This window comes from Diabrotica undecimpunctata, chromosome 7 (assembly GCF_040954645.1).
Source record: "Diabrotica undecimpunctata isolate CICGRU chromosome 7, icDiaUnde3, whole genome shotgun sequence".
NCBI classification, from domain to species: Eukaryota; Metazoa; Arthropoda; class Insecta; order Coleoptera; family Chrysomelidae; genus Diabrotica; species Diabrotica undecimpunctata.
In genome coordinates, this window is record NC_092809.1 from 68,815,357 (window position 1) to 68,834,266 (window position 18,910).

At 32.1% G+C, this 18,910-nt stretch overlaps 1 protein-coding gene across 1 annotated transcript; it reads right to left on the reverse strand.

Moving 5' to 3' along the window:
• Positions 1–2,031: 2,031 nt before the first annotated feature.
• On the reverse strand, positions 2,032–2,451 carry LOC140446430 (uncharacterized). Its single transcript, XM_072538980.1, has one exon. The coding sequence runs from the start codon at positions 2,449–2,451 to the stop codon at positions 2,032–2,034; it is 420 nt and encodes a 139-aa protein (XP_072395081.1).
• Positions 2,452–18,910: the final 16,459 nt, after the last annotated feature.

Below are 18,910 nucleotides of genomic sequence, written 5' to 3' on the forward strand. Positions count from 1 at the left end.
ATAACTAAATTATATTATCATGTAAGTAATGTAAACACAACTATCAGTAGTATCGTATTTACTGCAGCTGTCAGAATTTTGAGTATGAGACAGTATGAGTTATTAAATTGCTTACAAAAATTATTATACTTAATGTACCTTTTTTTCGTCACAGACATATTAAGATCAACAATAAATAGTTTGGCAAATGGGTTGAGTTTCAGCAGTCATCACAAAGAAGAAAAAAATACCTTTTTTGGTAATACAATTAGATAATTTTCAGTAAAACATGACTCTTGTTTTAATAAAAAATAACAAACTATTGAATAATGTTTTATTATCAAGCACATTATGAAATAAAACAAAACGAGACGATGAAGATCGGAAAAATAACAATAAACAAAAGAAATTGAACAATAATGATGTGTACAGGATAAAACATATAACTAGAGCAAAACATAAATCTTATCCAGAATATAATTTTTCTTTAAAATTTTGCATCATTTATGGTGAAATTTTTCGTACTTACGTAGTACTTTGTATCATCAGTATCTCTTGGTTTCTTATTTACATAAAGTACCTCGACAACTATGGCCATTGGTACAGGAAAAATAACATTAAATATACAGTAAATAATAAAAACAAGTAATAATTATATTAGTTTAACTATTGTCTATTAGAATAAACCTTGTGGTAGAGTTGAGCAGTTTTTACAAACTGTGCAGTTTTCGGAAAATAGGTAATAATTATATCACCTTAACTAATGTCTCTTAGGTTAAATTATGTGGTAGAGTTGAGAAGTTTTTAGAAAACCCGTATAGAGCAGTGATTTGTAGAGATTGGTGAATTGTTTGCAATCGGTGAGGATTTGTTTCACAGTCAGGTAAACATTGCAATGGTGGCAAGTGGGACAAGCTCCCGAGGACATGGAGTCTTCTCAGTTGATTCGGAGTCTTCTAATAATCGATGCTTCTCTTATAGTTGGGAAGATAGAAGTAGATTTGGCATCAAATATCAAACCGAGAATTTTACATTAACTAACAACAGATAGTGGAGAATTGTTAAATAAAATTTGGTGCAATGGAGTGGAGGTCCTTCTGGAAAATTCAATTTATTCGTTTTTCTCTGATAGAGTGATAATCCTAGTTCGTTAGATATATCTTAAACTAGATTTACTGGACCTTGTATAAGTTTACATGGAGTGGGGACAGATTTGCCATGGCAGTAAATGGTTAGGTCATCAGCGTATTAATCATATTTGATGGGAGCAGGAAAGGACCTGCAAATTTCGTTGATTGCAAAATTAAATAGTGTTGAACTTAATACAGATGATTGAGGGACACCCTGATTTTAAAGAAGAAATAGCGAGTGTGTCGAAAATTACTTAGCTGTCAGAGATAACTGTGTTGTTGAAGAGTAGAAGAGAAAGCTTTGTATTATTGCCTTGAATTTGTGAATTTTTTTCCATAGTTAAGTACGATAACCCTGAGTTATTGTGCCTCCATAAATTAACACGAGAAGTGTTCCGGGGTATGTCATATCCCAAACTAAACTAACGCAGGAAGTTAAAATTTTTAATATTAATCATTTAAAATGGTTATTCTAAGTTTTATGCTTATTTATGATTCAAATGAATTAAATATGGTACTGTAAAAGTCTTATATTTAAGTGGTAACCATCATTTATCCAATATATTACAATTATGCTAGTCAAAAAACCGAGTGAACCATAATACACTCAGATATTATGAAAAATTTTATTGATCACACAACTCTAAATAAACTTATAGCCTAAGATTCTACAAACTAAAGAAAAAATATTCTCCAAAATACATTAAAAAATAACAAAGCTACGACTCCTCAAAATTGTCGCAATTTGAACACGTGATTATTGCGTGTTCCAAACAAATTGGAGTATCACATCGCAAGCATTTGTAAAAAGTCCTATCCTATCTTTATTTCTTGGACAAACAGAACATCTACTGCTTGTCCTACGTCGCTTAGGTTCCAACTGATGTACTTCTGGTTGCTGGTTATCACGTAGTGGTTGACGCTAGGGAGGGTTTTGTCTTCGTTGGTTTCGAAACTCAGAAATCAGCTGCATACCCAGTTCTTTCAAAAAAATTCGTCTATTTAATTTATCGATTTTTGTATTTGTTTTATCTATAACTTGAGCATTCACTCCAGCTGAGTTCAAAAACAAAAAAAATAGTGTCAAAGTCCAACGACGACTATTTCTTGATAAGCTGTAATTAGCAAATAGCTCATCCAATTTGTCTACACCGCCTTTGGTTGAATTGTAACAGTCGATAATTTCAGGTAATTTCTTTTTACCAGTTTCTTCAATTATAGTATCATCATGATGCAATGCAGAAAAGAGAATTACATTTTTTGACTTTTTTGGCACATATGAGACAGCCGGTATATCTTCTCGTGTAGGTTCTTGCGGCTTTTTGCCGACGTAAACTTCCATGTTTAGACAGTAGTAAGTTCTGGCATCCACTAGCGCAAATATTTTTAAGCCATACTTCGCTGGCTTATTCGGTATCTATTGAAGAAATGACACACGTCACCTGAACGATTTCAGTTTTTCGTCTATTGTAAGATGTTGACTTGGTATATAGTCTGTCTTACAGTTAACAACAAGTTATCAAATATACCTCTAACTACTGCCAATTTATCGATCTGTTTCCGTTGTACTCTATTTTGCAAATTGTCGAATCGCAGACATTGCAACAAAATGGAATATTTTTGTTGTGACATTGTTGTTCGAATGAGATCAATATTGCTTCCATCAGCATTCCAAAGATCTGAAATATTTTGTCAGTTTGACTTGTAAAGTGCCGTAAAATAGAGCAGACTTATAACAGCTTTGATTTCTATTTTGTCAGTCTCTTTGACTAAATACTGATGTCGAGCATCATACCGTGGGGCTTTCGTCGCTAAATTTACATTTCTATAGTCAACAATGTCATTTAAGATTTCTTCTGTAAAGAATAACAACCAACAATCAAGAGCACTCTGCTTTTCTCGTGATATTTCTTTTACACCAGGTAAATATGTAATTAGATTGTCCGAACTTGTTCTGACTTGTTTGTTTTTTGGAAGCTTGAACCACTTTGATTTGTCTTTATCTAAAATGTATGTCTTACCATTATTCTTACTGCCACTTTCCGAACCATTTGAAAATTCACTTTCTTCTTTACCCTGAACTTCTTCAGAATCCTCCCTTTTGTGCGCTGTCTCTCCTTGAGCCCCTTCTTCCAATAAGATTGACTCTTGACTTTTTAATGCGGTTTGTTCTTCCTCAGATTCACTATCAATGAAAGATTTATCACCGTCAAAAATACTTCCAAACTCCGCCCATAACCGTTTTAAACTTACCTGCTCTTGTTCGTAAGACATAATTATTCTATAATTCAGTATCCCTCAAAGAAAAATGAAAATCATAGTACATCTCGAAAAAATATCAAAAATATCATGTAACTTTACCTTTAGAACACAAACCAACTAAAAATTACAACAGTAGTGTACCGGGGTATCACACACTCCAACCGTCTTTTACCAACTCCTAATTCAAACTGAATTGTATGTACAGCTGGTAACAAGGTCATCGTGAGAACTATAAATTACAGCTGCTAGGCGCTAGAAGGCGCTATTTCATCTACTTTCGATTTTATAGAAGTAAAAGCAGTATCTGGGGTATGGTATACCCCAGAACACTAACCGAGGGTTAATAATGAATTTGGCTTTAGCTTCAAGTTATTTTTGTATAAGAAGATTTTCTTGGGTTTTATTTCGCTGATATTTATTTAAAGCATTCTTGGATAAACGGATGGCGTTATTACAATTAGAGTTCCAACAGGGTATCATTTTGTAAGTAGGGGGGAAGGTTTTTTTTACTGATATGAGATGCGACAGCAGTAAGTAAGCATTTGTTAAAAAAGTTTAAGAGTAATGTTAATATCTTCAGTAATAGCTTAGAAAGATAATAATATACCGGTTGTAGGATTAAATTTTGACTAATTCACGTTTTTAAAGTTCTAGAAACTTTTAGTAGTGATTTGTTTATTTGAGGAGCCGAATATGATGATATAAACGTGGTTGCTATTCTGTTCATTTAATATTTCTGGTTTAGCTTTAGTAGCTATTATCTGTTATTCTTTTCTTTTATTTCTCTCCAATTTTACTTTAGGTTGTGTAACAAACAAATAAAATATCCAAAAAACCAGGCCTACATCTGGCCTAGATTTTATTTATTTATTTATTTATTATATTTAGTTTATTTTGTGTGCTGCAAATGTAATGGTCATGGGTAATAACCCAAACCCCGTACCCTTAGTTTCGAGGATCAGAATTTTTTGTTCATTAGTCAAGTTTTTAAAAACATTTTAACTAAAAAAAAAATGCACACAAGCTTTACTAAAAAGCAAATAAATGTCTTAAAACTACATTTAGTATGCGGTTCCACATATTCAGTTTCTGCGGTACATGACAACGAGCTCTTTATATCCAGTGTGCCTTTTTTACTAAAAGACTATTTTTACTAATATACTTCCAGTGAAGCTTTCATTTTAATAACAAATTGACACAGCAATACCAATAGTTGGTGCCACAGTCCAACATGGAGTATACAAAATAAGCAGTTGTTTCATGTTTCATAACTTAATTTGTTATTTTTCATAACTTTATTTATGCCTCTAAGAATTATCAATTCTTATACCAGAAGATATGCTTAGTATGAGTAAATAATTGTGCTTAGGTCACTAATGAACTCAAAGTCATATTAAAATCTGCCAACTCTTAGCGATAGATCCACGGCAGGATATTTTATTTATTTATTTTTTATTTTATTGTCAATGTTACGTCATTTTGGTTTATGTTGTAATATCGTTATTTTTTACAAATGTAAAAGTACGTTATTAATTCAGTATGTTCTTTCAAGCCATTTAACTACATTCGAAGCACTGTTTAACATTACACAAGTACAGTCCACTGCGAATCCATCTCATAAAAATTTAGTGAGTTAATTGAGTAAATAAACAATAAACGAAACTATTGCCTGCATCTCTTATTTGAGGAAAGTATATTACATTAATAGTTAATAAAATATATCACCTCATGCATTTTTATCTCTCTTTACGGTATAATAAAATATAACATACCATTTCTAAACAATCATTTTATTAGCTCCATTTATATGCTAATATCATGTATTTGTCGTGTAGAATTCTTATAGCTATTTCTTAAGGTTAAGCTTTACGTTTTATTACCAGTCAATATTTGATCGTTTTGTCGTAAATCTTAAATACCAATACGACATAATAGTTTAAATTTTTATCGTGTGTAAAACATAACGACCCAACCCTAAGGTTGTTTTATAATGTTATGTTTCCATTCTCTTACAGAGTTGTAGCGGCTTAGAGATCCTGATATAAGTAAAGAAGGGCAGGTATTTCTTATAAACACATATAGAATGGTCTCAGTAATAGGATACAAAATATCTGCATAAGTATATCTGTTATGATAATATTGTAATTTAGTTCTTTTTAAATTTTTTATTGAATCAATTCAAATTACCATTAGGTGTAGGGCTTAACTTAACTACTTGTTATAATACAATACAACATTTTTATTACATACATTGCAATATTTGCCATTCATTTATAATAAGGTATAAAATAATTTCTTATTTTCTTATATATGCTTCATTTCTTGTTCCAAATATTTGATTTCGTTTTATTTTTTTTTCTACCTCGAACAATCTTGTATTTTCGCTGTGTCCTGATTTTGTATTATTTGTTTCTAGTCTTTCGTTAGTTATAATGTGGTTATCATCAAGTCATCCTCGTTACTTGTGAATTGTAATTCTTTTTATTGATTTTACTTTTAAATTTGCTATTATGAAAAGATTAAAAAGATTACGAGAATTACGCTAAGAATTAGAATTAAAAATTTTTTAGTTGGCCAAAACAAAAATGAAGGATTTGTCAAATCGAATTCCCTCTCTTATCGGCATATACATTACACATTACACTATAAATACAACTACCACAACCGCAGTACACGCAGAAATCATGGCATGTACAAGGCATACATTGCATAAAAGACCAAAAATTCACTGGTGGTAAAGCATTACCTAAAAATTTGACTACCAAAACCTCTCATAAGAGTGCACCTGCCACTGGAGTAGTTAAAAAACCTCATTGTTGTAAGCCAAGTTACGTTTTTAGAGTTCGTCAGTTATGGATTTACAAAAAGCGAGTGAAGCATATTTGGCATATTTGGTATTCACAATTGTGCATATAAGGGCAGTCAGCCAGAAGAATCAGAGAAGAAAGGCATAAACAGAGAAAGAAAAAAGACATTACAAAATGGTTCTTTTCTCAACCGAAAATATCTGCTTATATAAGGTGCATTTAACCCTCGGTTAGTGTTCTGGGGTATACCGTACCCAGGTACTCCTTTTATTTCTATAAAATCGAAAGTAGATGAAATAGCTCCTTCTAGCTCCTAGTAGCTATAGTTTATACATGTTTTCTCACAATGACCTTGTTACCAGAGGTACATACAATCTCAGTTTGAATTAGGAGTTGGTTAAAGACGGTTGGGGTGTGTGATACCCCGGTACACTACTGTTGTAACTTTTAGTTGTTTTGTGTTCTAGAGGTAAATTTATATGAAATTTTTGATATTTTTTGGAAATGTAGTATGATGTTTATTTTTCTTTCAGCGATACTGAATTATAAAATAATTATGTCTTGCGAACAAGAGCAGGAAAGGTTAAAACGTTTATGGGCAGAGTTTGGCAGTATTTCTGACTATAATAAATCGTTCATTGATAGTGAATCTGAGGAAACCGCATTAGAAAGTCAACAGACAATCATATTGAAAAAAGGGGCTCAAGAAGAGACAGCACACAAAAGGATGGATTCTGAAGAAGAAAGCGAATTTTCAAGTGGTTCAGAAAGTGGTAGTGAGAATAATGGTAAGAAATACTTTTTAGATAAAGACAAATCAAAGTGGTTCATGCTTCCAAAAAACAAACAAGTGAGAACAAGTTCGGACAATCTAATTACATATTTACCTAGTGTAAAAAGAATAGCACGAGAAAACAGAGTGGTCTTGATTGTTGGTTGTTATTCTTTACAGAAGAAATGTTGGATGACATTGTTAACTATACAAATGTAAAATTAGCGACGAAAGCCCCACGGTACGATGCACGACATCAGTATTTAGTCAAAGAGACTGACAAAATAGAAATCAAAGCTGTCATAGGCCTGCTCTATTTGACGGAACTACAAGTCAAACCGACAAAATATTTCAGATGTTTGCAATACTGATGGCAGCGGTATTGATCTCATTAGAACAACAACGTCACAAATAAGATATTTCATTTTGTTGCAATGTTTGCGATTCGACAATGTGCAAAATAGTGAAAAAGGAAAGATATCGACAAATTGTCAGAAATTAGAGGTATATTTGATCAACTCGTTGTCAACTGTAAGACACACTATGTACCAAGTCAACATTTTACAATAGACGAAAAACTGAAATCGTTCAGGGAACGTGTATCATTTCTTCAATACATATCGAATAAGCCAGCGAAGTATGGCTTAAAAGTATTTGCGCTAGTGGATGCCAAAACTTACTACTGTCTAAACATGGAAGTTTACGTCGGCACATAGCAAAAAGGACCTTTCTGACAACGTAACAATGCGCAAAACATAGTTGAACGTTTGATTGGGCCAGTTTCTGGTACTAAACGTAATATTTCTTTCGATAACTGGTTTACCAGTTATCCGTTCATGATCAATCTTTGGGGGTGATGGAGTGCAAAAGCAAATATTCACATGAGACTATTTAAATTAAAGAGAAACCAAACTTAACCCATTAGCGCTCAGTGGCAACTTTAGTTGCCAATGACTTTTAACACCCGTAAAATCTCTTGTGTATTGTGTGTGACCTATTTTTAAGTGGTATATATTTTTTAGCGTGTCCACATGTATTTATAACCTACAAATTTGCTTGTAAACTTATTACGTGCTCATTAGTATTTATTTCAATATTAGAGTTTTGCAGCAACTAAACTTAGTCCTAAAAAATGTAAGTATTTTTTAGTTAATTTATAATATTTTGTGTTCATACTCAATTCATTTTAAACCAAAGGTTTATTATATATACTAATCTAAGAAAATTAACTGTTCATTGAATTATAACATAATTATGGCACCCTAAATTCACGTGGCAACTTTAGTTGCCACTGAGCACTAGAATGATTTATTTTTTTCTTTTAGGTCTGAAGATAATACGTTTAGCGTAGATGAAATTATGAAAGCTTGTGAAGAAAATTACGGATCAAGTTTTATTAGAAGAATCAGGTCTGTAGGAATAGTTCCTCCTATAGAATCTGCTGAAGCTGATACAGACGAAACTGAAGGAAATCCAAATCATTTACCAGGTAGAATCCTCAGATCGGAAGCGATTGTTGAGTTGGATGAGGAAATTGTTGAGAATCATTCAAACAGTACTGTAAATATCTGTTTGGATGAGAAAAATATCGATTTGCCACAGCCAGGTACTTCAAAACCTATTGGAAATAAAAAGCGAAAAGTAATTGCATCTTCAAACAGTGTTTGGTCTCAAAATAAAGAAAACAGTTGGAATTTACCTGCCGTTACTATACCCTCTGGACCATCGACTATAGAATTTTTGAAAAACTCAGTAAATTCACCACTTCAAGCTTTCAAATGCTTTTTTACTGATACTCTAATTAAAAATATCATTACACAAACTAATCTTTATGCCGGACAAAAGGGAATGCATAGTTTAAATGTAAGTTATGATGAAATTTCTGTCTTCTTGGTCTTATTATCTGATCTTATTATCTGGTTACCATCAACTGCCGAGTAAGCGGATGTATTGGCAAAATGAACCTGACTGCAAGGTAGCTATAGTTGCAGAAGCAATGCGAAGACGTCGATTTGAGGATATATTACGGTATCTCCATCTAAATGATAACTCGAAGATAAACACTGACAGGTTTTACAAGGTCCGCCCTCTGTTTGATTATCTAAATAATTCATTAAAGCAAGTACCAGTTGGAAATTCAGTTGCTATAGATGAGAGTATAGTCCCGTATTATGGACGTCATCCTACAAAACAATTTATACGGGGCAAACCTATTCGTTTCGGGTTTAAATTGTGGGTTTTAGCAAGCCCTAATGGATTTGTGTCTCATGTTGAACCATACTGCGGTGCACATACAAAGCTTCCTGATACTGGACTCGGACAAGGAGGAAATGTAGTAGTAGGACTTGCTGAATATGCCAACGTTCCTAGCGGGACTAAATTATATTTTGAAAATTTATTCACTTCTGTGTCCTTACTTGAAGAACTGTCTAAACGAGACTTGGGAGGAACTGGAACATTGCGAGAAAATAGAATAGCAAAGTGGATGAATTTACCTCCGAAAGAATCTTTCAAGAAATGTGATAGAGGGACGACACATTCCACATCTAATGGAAAGCTAACAGCCATTAGATGGAATGACAATGCTGTTGTAACAGTATTATCAAACTGCCACACAGAAGTGCCGTTTAAAAATGTTCAGCGGTTTAGTAAACGTGAAAAAAAGAAGATGATGATTAAAATACCTGATGCCATTTCCCACTATAATTCTAATATGGGAGGTGTTGACCTAAATGATCAGTTCACTGCTCAATATAGATGCAAAATTCGCAATAAAAAATGGTGGTGGCCACTCTATGCTTGGTCTGTGGATGAATGTTGTGTTCAAGGTTGGCTTCTATATAGGCTTCTAGGTCACGAATTACCATACTTGCAATTTAGAAGACAAGTAGTATTACAGCTTCTTACAAAATATGGTTGTTCTCCAACTAAATCCGGGCCGCATACATCGTTTTCCACTTCCGCTGTTTTGAAAGATCTAAGAACGGACAAGAAAAATCACATTATCGCGAAAGGAGACTCAAAGTACCGCAGATGCAAAATGTGTCAAAGAAGAACAACATACTTGTGTAATAAATGTAATGTACCCCTACATGCGACTTGCTTTGAAACTTTCCATAAATAATTTCCATAATATGCATCTCTAGTTTTGTTAAAGCACGATTAATTTTTAATACATTTCTATTACATAGAAAATGTTTGGTTATTACGAAACCGTAAGCGCTCAGTGGCAACTAAAGTTGCCACTCCTTTTGACAACCTTTTGACAGACCTTGATTTTTTTATGTATTTTTTAGTAAATATGTAACACTATTTGTAATAAAATTCATAAAAAAATTTACAACTTTCAAACTTTTTTAGTTCTGAGCACTAATGGGTTAACAAAAATACCATATTATTATAGCTCATAAAATACAATTATTTTGATGAGTTTGGACCAAAATAGTGATGATTAATCGTAGTAAACAGATTCTATAACAAAGTTAGCAAATAAACTTTATTTCCATTAAAAATTTATTTTTCTACAGCTTTTAAGTATCTTATTATCTGGCAATAGTCTGATTTCACAATATGTAAATCTTAAAACCTATGTTTCTTTTCACTTAACATACCCAGCATTCCACAACGGCCGTATCTAACCTAACTTTTCACCCGAGTAGTAAATCATCACCTTTCAGTCTTCCTCCTACGAGCTCGACATGACAACCACGAACAAAAGCAAAAGACATTAGCCGTGTCATTCAATCAACAGTAGAACATCGATTCGTGTAGCGTTTTGTCTTAATGTTGGATCAGGCAGGTCGTGACAGTTGACGCGGATTGCTCTACCCACACTCCAGGTACGACACTAGTACGTAGTTTCAGATTTTTTTAAGGGAAAGAAAGGCAATAATTTTGATTAAAGTATTGTTTTTCTGTTATAAGTAGAATGAGTTTTATTATTTATTCTACGTTTAAATAATTTGTACAGAATAATAATTTATATCAATCAAACTAACGAAAAACACACACACACACACACACACACACACACACACACACACATATATATATATATATATATATATATATATATATATATATATATATATATATATATATATATATATATTTTTGTCTATCAAAAAGAAGATAAGTCAAAGAGAAAGGTAGATAAATTAACAGTGACTATAAAACTATATTGAAAAAGAATTAACCGTGATAGATAAACAGGAAAAAAAAGTGGATGTGTTATAAAAAAACACCAATCTAACAAATTATTAATAAAGCTTATGAAAAAGTAAAATACCTAATCTTACAAAAACGTTAATCAAAAAAAGGAAAGAGTGGAGATTGGATGAGTGCAGTAGTTATACAAATAAATTATACTGAAAGATATTTTAATAAAAAGAAGATAGAAAGGCATTACAGATATAAACCATAATATAGAATATAGATAAACCTAAAATGCATGAGGTAGATCGTATTTCTACAGGAAATAATATGCCCGCTCAATAAAAAGGGTGATCAACTAGATTGCAAGAACTAGCGTTGCCCAAAATCGTTTTTGGTTTTGTTATTGCGTTATCACAAGACCAAGACCAAGACCAATACTGCCTAATTTTAGCAAGATCAAGACCGACTGTGCAAAATTTGAGCAAGAACAAGACTAAGCCTGCGAGACTCTAGCGTTTTGCAGTTAGGTCTAAGTGTCGTTTTAGGGTGTATAGTAGTTCGGGTATATGCTTAGATTAGTTTAGGTTATATGCTTAGAGACTCTATGAGACGCAAAAAAGTTTGTAACAAAAATTTGGAAAATTGGACTTACGCGCATTACGAACAATACCATAAACACACATAGCAAATCAAAATATTAGACTTTATTCTAAAACGAGGAGAGACTAATTGGTATCTTTGAGATAAATCTTCGAATGATTTTTGGGGTGGTCAAAGAAAAAGAGCTTTGACATTAAAGATATACCTTTGAAGTATATCAGCTATATATTGATCCAGATATTATTAAAGATTAATTACACATTGCTAGGATGTCACGTAATGACTACACGAATCGATTATATACCAAGCAGAGGTATGGAAATAGGAAAAACTGCAGACTTCTTGCAGAAGATGGACTGTATGAAAAGATATTTAAGATTAATAAATTGGGGATCTGCAATAAATGGATAAAATGAAAAATGTCGCTAAATAAAGTCAAACCAGACAAAGTCCAAAAACATAAGTTAAATGGTTTCGTCACTAAACACTATGTATTACAGTGGATATCAAAACACTGAAGAAAAAAAAGGCACCCAAAAAGAAGCTGACGATGTAGAGAAAGCTATGAAAGAAAGGTAATTAAACGAAGTGGACACCCAAGCCAGAAAACGTTGAAAACTAGAGGCAGGAAAATAACGCCAGTTCAAAATAACCTGTATATACAACAAAGAATCAAAATTAATATAATTACTGTTTAAATTGGAATAAGCCACAATTAAAGGTTAAAATATGTTTATTTACGTTTCAGTTTCCACATAGAAAATTATTTTAAAAATAAAAACATTAACTCTCCGTTAGTAGCGTGACTAAGAATAACATATTTAGCGGCGTAGAAGACAAATGTCACCTATTTTTTATTTGCCACTTTTTTGGACTTTTAGTTTATTTTCTATGAAAATATAATCAGTACTGTCTACTTATCAAGATTAAACCAAAAATTACTACAACAAATTATTACAACAAAGCTTTATTTTAAAGTAAACGATAATACATTCACATAAACACTTTTTGATAGCAATTTATACAGATTTCTTTCAAATGATCACTACAAACCTCTTTTTCACATTTGGAACAGAATTTTCTGGTGGGTTTATCCCGAATCCCTTCACATACATAACCTTTAGGATCCAGCTGTATCTTCGACTGTCTGCTCATCTTCCTTATTACCAAACAGCAGTTTTGCATGTTGTCGTAGCTGCCTTGAAATGTTTGGATTTTGAGGCCTTCGTTTTATTTGAGGTTTGATTAACTTCCAACTTAGGTTTGGCAAGAACCGAATATGTGATATTTTCTTGTTCACATGATGGTGATATTTGTAAATGCAAAGAAGATTTATTGCGGAAATATCTACCAGATTATAAAACAATACCATCGGCTAAAAGTCACGACCTCAGGTTTATTTTTATCTTCAGTAGACTCATCTACATCATGAGTAGAATGGAAAGTGGATAAAACTAGTCTATAAACTATTTTATAGCCTTGTTCTTTTTCGAACCAAATACGACACCAAAGCGTAGCATTTATGGAAGCCGAATACGGAGGAGTGCTCCATTCTATTTCGTATTGAAAGGAATTCCTTTAGTATTTCCCGTTTAATTTTTCTCATCGGTCCTACGTGAGTTAGTATTTTTTTCTGTAAAAAGCCTTTTTTCTAAAGGAATACCGGTGAACCAGTTATCGCCTTTGATATTTCGATTAGATGATAGATTACTGGTTCAATAAAAGGCAACACAACTTCTTCTCCCCAGTTGCTTACTTGATAAGGTCTGTAAGCACGCTATATACTGCTTAAAGCTGCATCTACCTCTAAATGCTAGAAATTGTTCGTCGACTGTGAGGTACTTAGTTGGTAAAAAGTAAGCTTGAAAATTGTTAAAAAGTAACTCCAGCACATCTTCTATTGGTTCCAATTTATCAATGGCTTTTTGCTTATGTCTATCAATAACGCCATCAAACCGTAAGCATCGTATTAAGAAGCAAAATCTGGAATCACTCATAGATAAGTAGCAAGATTCCAGACCATTTTCTTTTGAGTTATCCCAGAAACTACGTAAGTTTTTCCTGGATCATCTTAAAAAGAACCTATTAGGAACAATAAACCAAGAAATGCTTGAATTTTCGTTAAATATGTATGTTGTGCTTTTCGATCTCGTTGGAAATTATTACGAATTCTATCGATATAAATATTAGTACAATAAACTCTTGTGTTTATCACTATTTCATCGAAAAAGAGACTCCAGATGACAATTTTAGTATTTTTTTCTCGAGCAATATCTTTTGGTCCTGGCAAATGGCATTTTATTATCTTATATGCACGAGTTCGTACGTTTTTTTCAGGACCTCTTTTCCTCCATTTTGTTCCTTTTTTCCCGTATAATTCTCTTCCGCTTAATTGTTAATTTCTCCACTTTCGCTTCCACTAGTTCACTTCTGTCAGTTTCATCTGTTTCTTGTTCGGAAGTGTATTAAGTTTACTTTTAGTCATGTGGTCTTCTCCAAAATCACTTTCGTCGTCAGTATTAGGTCCATCCTCGTTATCACTTAATTCCTTGAATCATTTTAACCAAACGTCAGGATCGTTACCTCTTTCAATTTCATCTCTCATTTACGCTTCTAAAACAAGTAAGATCCGGTAAAAATCACGAGTTAATATCATTGTGAATCAGGATTCTTACGTAGTATCAATATGTGCTAAAAAATTAGTACAGTTAGTAGACCAAAATCGAAAACTTACTTTGACAAACTTAAGAACACAGTTAGTGGCGTGGGAGACAGTCGTCAGCCACTAAAAGACTTATGGAAATGCTTGGTTATTATTGTGTATAACCACGTTATATATTTACTTAAACACTGCTTGGAAGGTACTGAAGTCTAGGTAGCACTTACACGTACCGATTTAAATCTGAGTAGAAATAATAGAGTGGGTGACGATTGACACCCACGCCACTAGCGGAGGGTTAATAAATTAAACAAATTTTATTTTTTGTTACTTGGTTAAAAATTCTTCTGATAATTTAATTTATCTAATTTAATTTTATGACGGATATTCTCAAGTTAAAATTGATTTTATGTAATCGAATCAACTACCTTACAATAAAGTCGTCCCAGGAACGCAACTCAGCAATATTGACAATATCATTTTAAAGTCGGCTACTTTAAAATGTATATTATATATCTAAATTTTCTATATGAATGAGATAAAATTAAATTATTAGAAGAATTTTAAACCAAGTAACAAAAATCAAAATTTGTTTAAATATTAATGTTTGTATTTTGAGAACGATTTCCGAAGTTGAAATTGAAACGCCATTAAACTTATTTTGACCTTCAATTGTGGCGTATTGCCATTAAAATAGTAACTTAATAGCTTCCTAACAATAAATATTAATTATTAAATATATATTATATATTTAAATGTAGCAGAAGTACAAAATAAAACTGGTATTTAATATTAGAAGACAAAATAACATCCAAAATATATATTTTAAGACTACTTTTACCCTTTTGCCCAACTACAAGTACAACATATGCGTGAACTCTGTAGGATGTCCTGTTAAGTCAACTAATATAATTAATAGAAACAAAGAACAAAGCAAGTTTCTTTTAGCCGTAGCTTGTTTTGATTCTTAATAATTAATTCAAGTTCTATTAATCATTTGGTTACAGGGGAAAAGTGAATTTTTAAGATATTATCTATTTCGAGTATATTATGTACTTTTTGCATAGTAATTCTTAATAAGAAATTTTTAATTTGAGTTAATTGTTTGTAATAAGAATTCACACTAGAACGACCATACTTTTAACAGTATTAGAATGGCGTACGGCCGTCAAATGACCATTTATGATTTAATCGAACAAAATAACAATAAACAATATCATTTAATTTTCATTGTTATTGAGTATCACTTATCTTTGATTCCCATCACAAATATTACAGATTATTTGATTAATCGTATTACATTAAACACTAACAGTAAACAGCAAAGAACCAACCAGATGTAAAACAGGAATTGATGACATCAGTACCGAACAACTAATGGAAATAAAATACCTTGGAATTACACTGTCTAGCTATGGAGACCTGGATAAAGAAGTGGGAGATCAAGTACAAAAAGCAAATAGACTGGCAAGATGCCTTAATAACACTATATGGCGAAACAGACACATTAACACTAAGATGAAATCAAAAATTTGTAAAGCTAGTGTAAGACCGATAACGACATATGCCTCAGAAACAAGACCTGATACAGTCACGACACAAAATGTTACTGGAAACGGCAGAGATGAGAGTACTGAAAAGAATAACTGGAGATACGCTGAGAAATCGAAAGAAAAGTGAAGATATTAGAAGAAAATGTAACAAACAGTGTATAAATGAATGGGCGCAATATAGAAAAAAAAATGGAATAACCGCATAAGCAGAATGGGGAAGAACCGTGTCGTCAAAATGGCAAGAGATAAGTCCCCAATCGTTCGAAGAAGTATCGGACGACCGCGCAAATGATGTAGTGACAACCTTCCATAGAGATAATAATCCGCAAATGAACAAGCAGAGTTGCTTATAAAGAGGACGAAGAAGAAGAAGACATTAACAATATGAGTTAGTAGAGTTTTCTTACCGATCACCTGTTGTCTAAAATTAAAAGAAATTCTAGACTTCTTCATTAAAAAAAGGAGATTTATCGCAATACACTACAGTTTTACAAGTCGTTCAAGTTTAACTCAAAATAATAACAGTTTCTTAATTTTACCTGTTACAGAATCAGAAAAACTAAGCGTAATAATCTTAAAAAAATAATCAACGAAAAATACCAATTAAATTATAGATTATGTTATCACAAAACAAAAACACACTTACAAGTAGAGAAGACGTAAGAGTGTTAATAGGACCAGAGTGCGGAACTGACCACAATATAGTAACATCAAAATGTTACCTACAGTATCTATACTACATTTGCACTACAGACCACTCTACTTAAATAATAACCAACCACCACAATCAAAACCACTGGAAACAAATCCACCTAAATGCAATATTGATGCACTACAAAACGACTCAACATACTTTTTATGTAAGTTATGGCTAAGCCAAAAATTGACAAACCAAATCTACTCCTTGGCCCAGAATACTTATCAAGAGGTAATAAATCAAATCAATGACGCAGCTTATGAAGCGCTCGGCTCGATCCAAAGGAACAAAAAGGAAACTTCATTTCAGTAAACAAATGACAACGCTAATGCAGTACACAATAATAAATAAGCATTTCAAAAGTGGCTGCAAACAAATTACCCAGATGATAGACATACATACGCAAGATCAAACAGAGGAATAAAAAATCTAGTTACTAAAGCAAACATTGTTTTCTGGGAAAGTAAATCCAAAAAGCTCAACAAATATATGGGGTAACAGCATGGGAAGCATGAAAAATGGTAAATGGTGGATAATCCTCTTTAAATATAACCTATGTCCAATGCCTTAAATTTTAACGTTCACAGGCTGACACATGTTCTTCACATAATGGATTCCCTTTTAATGTCAAAGGATATGTTTTGAAAAACTCGTATCCTCTTTGTCTTATTAATAAATACCTGTTTACTGTTTCATATCTGAGATATACACCAAGTTTTGCTGATGTGGGAGAGTCAGATGCTTTATCACTTCATTCTAGTGTTCCACCTGGGTATATCTCTCAGATTTCTCCCATTACATATAACATTTATCGCTCTTTGCCCTTATTTCCTTAATTTACTTACAACATTTTGAGGCTTCTACAGAGTGTACTTGTTAAGATTGGGATAAAGAGTGTCTGGTCCATAGGAAAGTTATTCTCCAACACTAAAACTCCTTTATCTAAACAGGAAAGAATCAATATAGTCTATAGAGTCACTTTTCAGGAATGTAAGTTGCCTATATCGGGCAAACTGGTCGTTCCTTTAAAGGACTCCATATGTTTCACTACACACGTTTGATCAACAAATAATCAGGCGGATTTTGAGAGTACAGAGATTTTGGCCCCAGAAAAAAATAATTCTAAAAGAACATTCCTTAAGATGTGTTACTTTCTCAAACAGCCATCAACTATGAATAAGGGTAATGATATTGATTATCTCAGCAGCTTTAATTATTATCGATATTGTATTATTGCTTATTAATATGTAAGTAATATTTTGTCTATTATTCTCCTTTCTATCAACATGAGAGTTCACTTGTTGGCCTTCTCTTTTAATTAAAAGACCTTCACTAATCCTTCTAAAAGAGTATTACTCTTACATATTTGGGCTGATGCTGTTTTGTAATTACAGAACGAAACGTTTTCGCTTTGGAACTATTGAACTATGGAATAGTAACTTCTGGCTTTGTTTCTTTTCTTCTCTTATCATACCGAGACTTTCAAGATTTACAGAGTGAAAGATTTCTAACCCTTTCCATTCTTTTATCACTGCTTATTGAGTTTGACAGTCGTTGCTTCTTATGGATATATGGATATATATATATATATATATATATATATATATATATATATATATATATATATATATATATATATATATATATATATATATATATATATATATATATATATATATATATAATATGTATATATGTAATATATATATATATATATATATATATATATATATATATATATATATATATATATAACCAAAAAATATAGGTAGCTAAATATATTTCTAGAACTTCCAAATCTGCTGCTATCATTGTGTTCCAATTCTACTAAAGTTTTAACAAAATTAAAATATAAATTGCATATTATCTTTTATAAAGAAACTGAAATATTTCTATATATTTTCTAACAATATTTTCACCACCACTCGTATAAAATGATTCAGTTCGGCAATAAAAATTTGACAGGTCTTTCATGCCCTGCCGAGAAATATGATACACGGCATAAATGGTTCCATGTTGAATATTATTTAATGACCCATTCATTCTAATATCAGTGACAATAAAGATTGTTTTTTTATTCTGATGATGTCCTTCCTGCTACGCTACTTGGGTCCACTTTCATTACGACAATTACAATGATATATTGGAAATTTCGAAGTGACTAATTGAAAAATTTGAGAGTGAAAATAAAGTTGACTACACTGTTAGGATTTAATATATATTATAGTCTCACTACGGTAACTGTTAGAGGTAATTAAAATGTAAATTATGAACTCTAGGAGTGGAATCAATAATT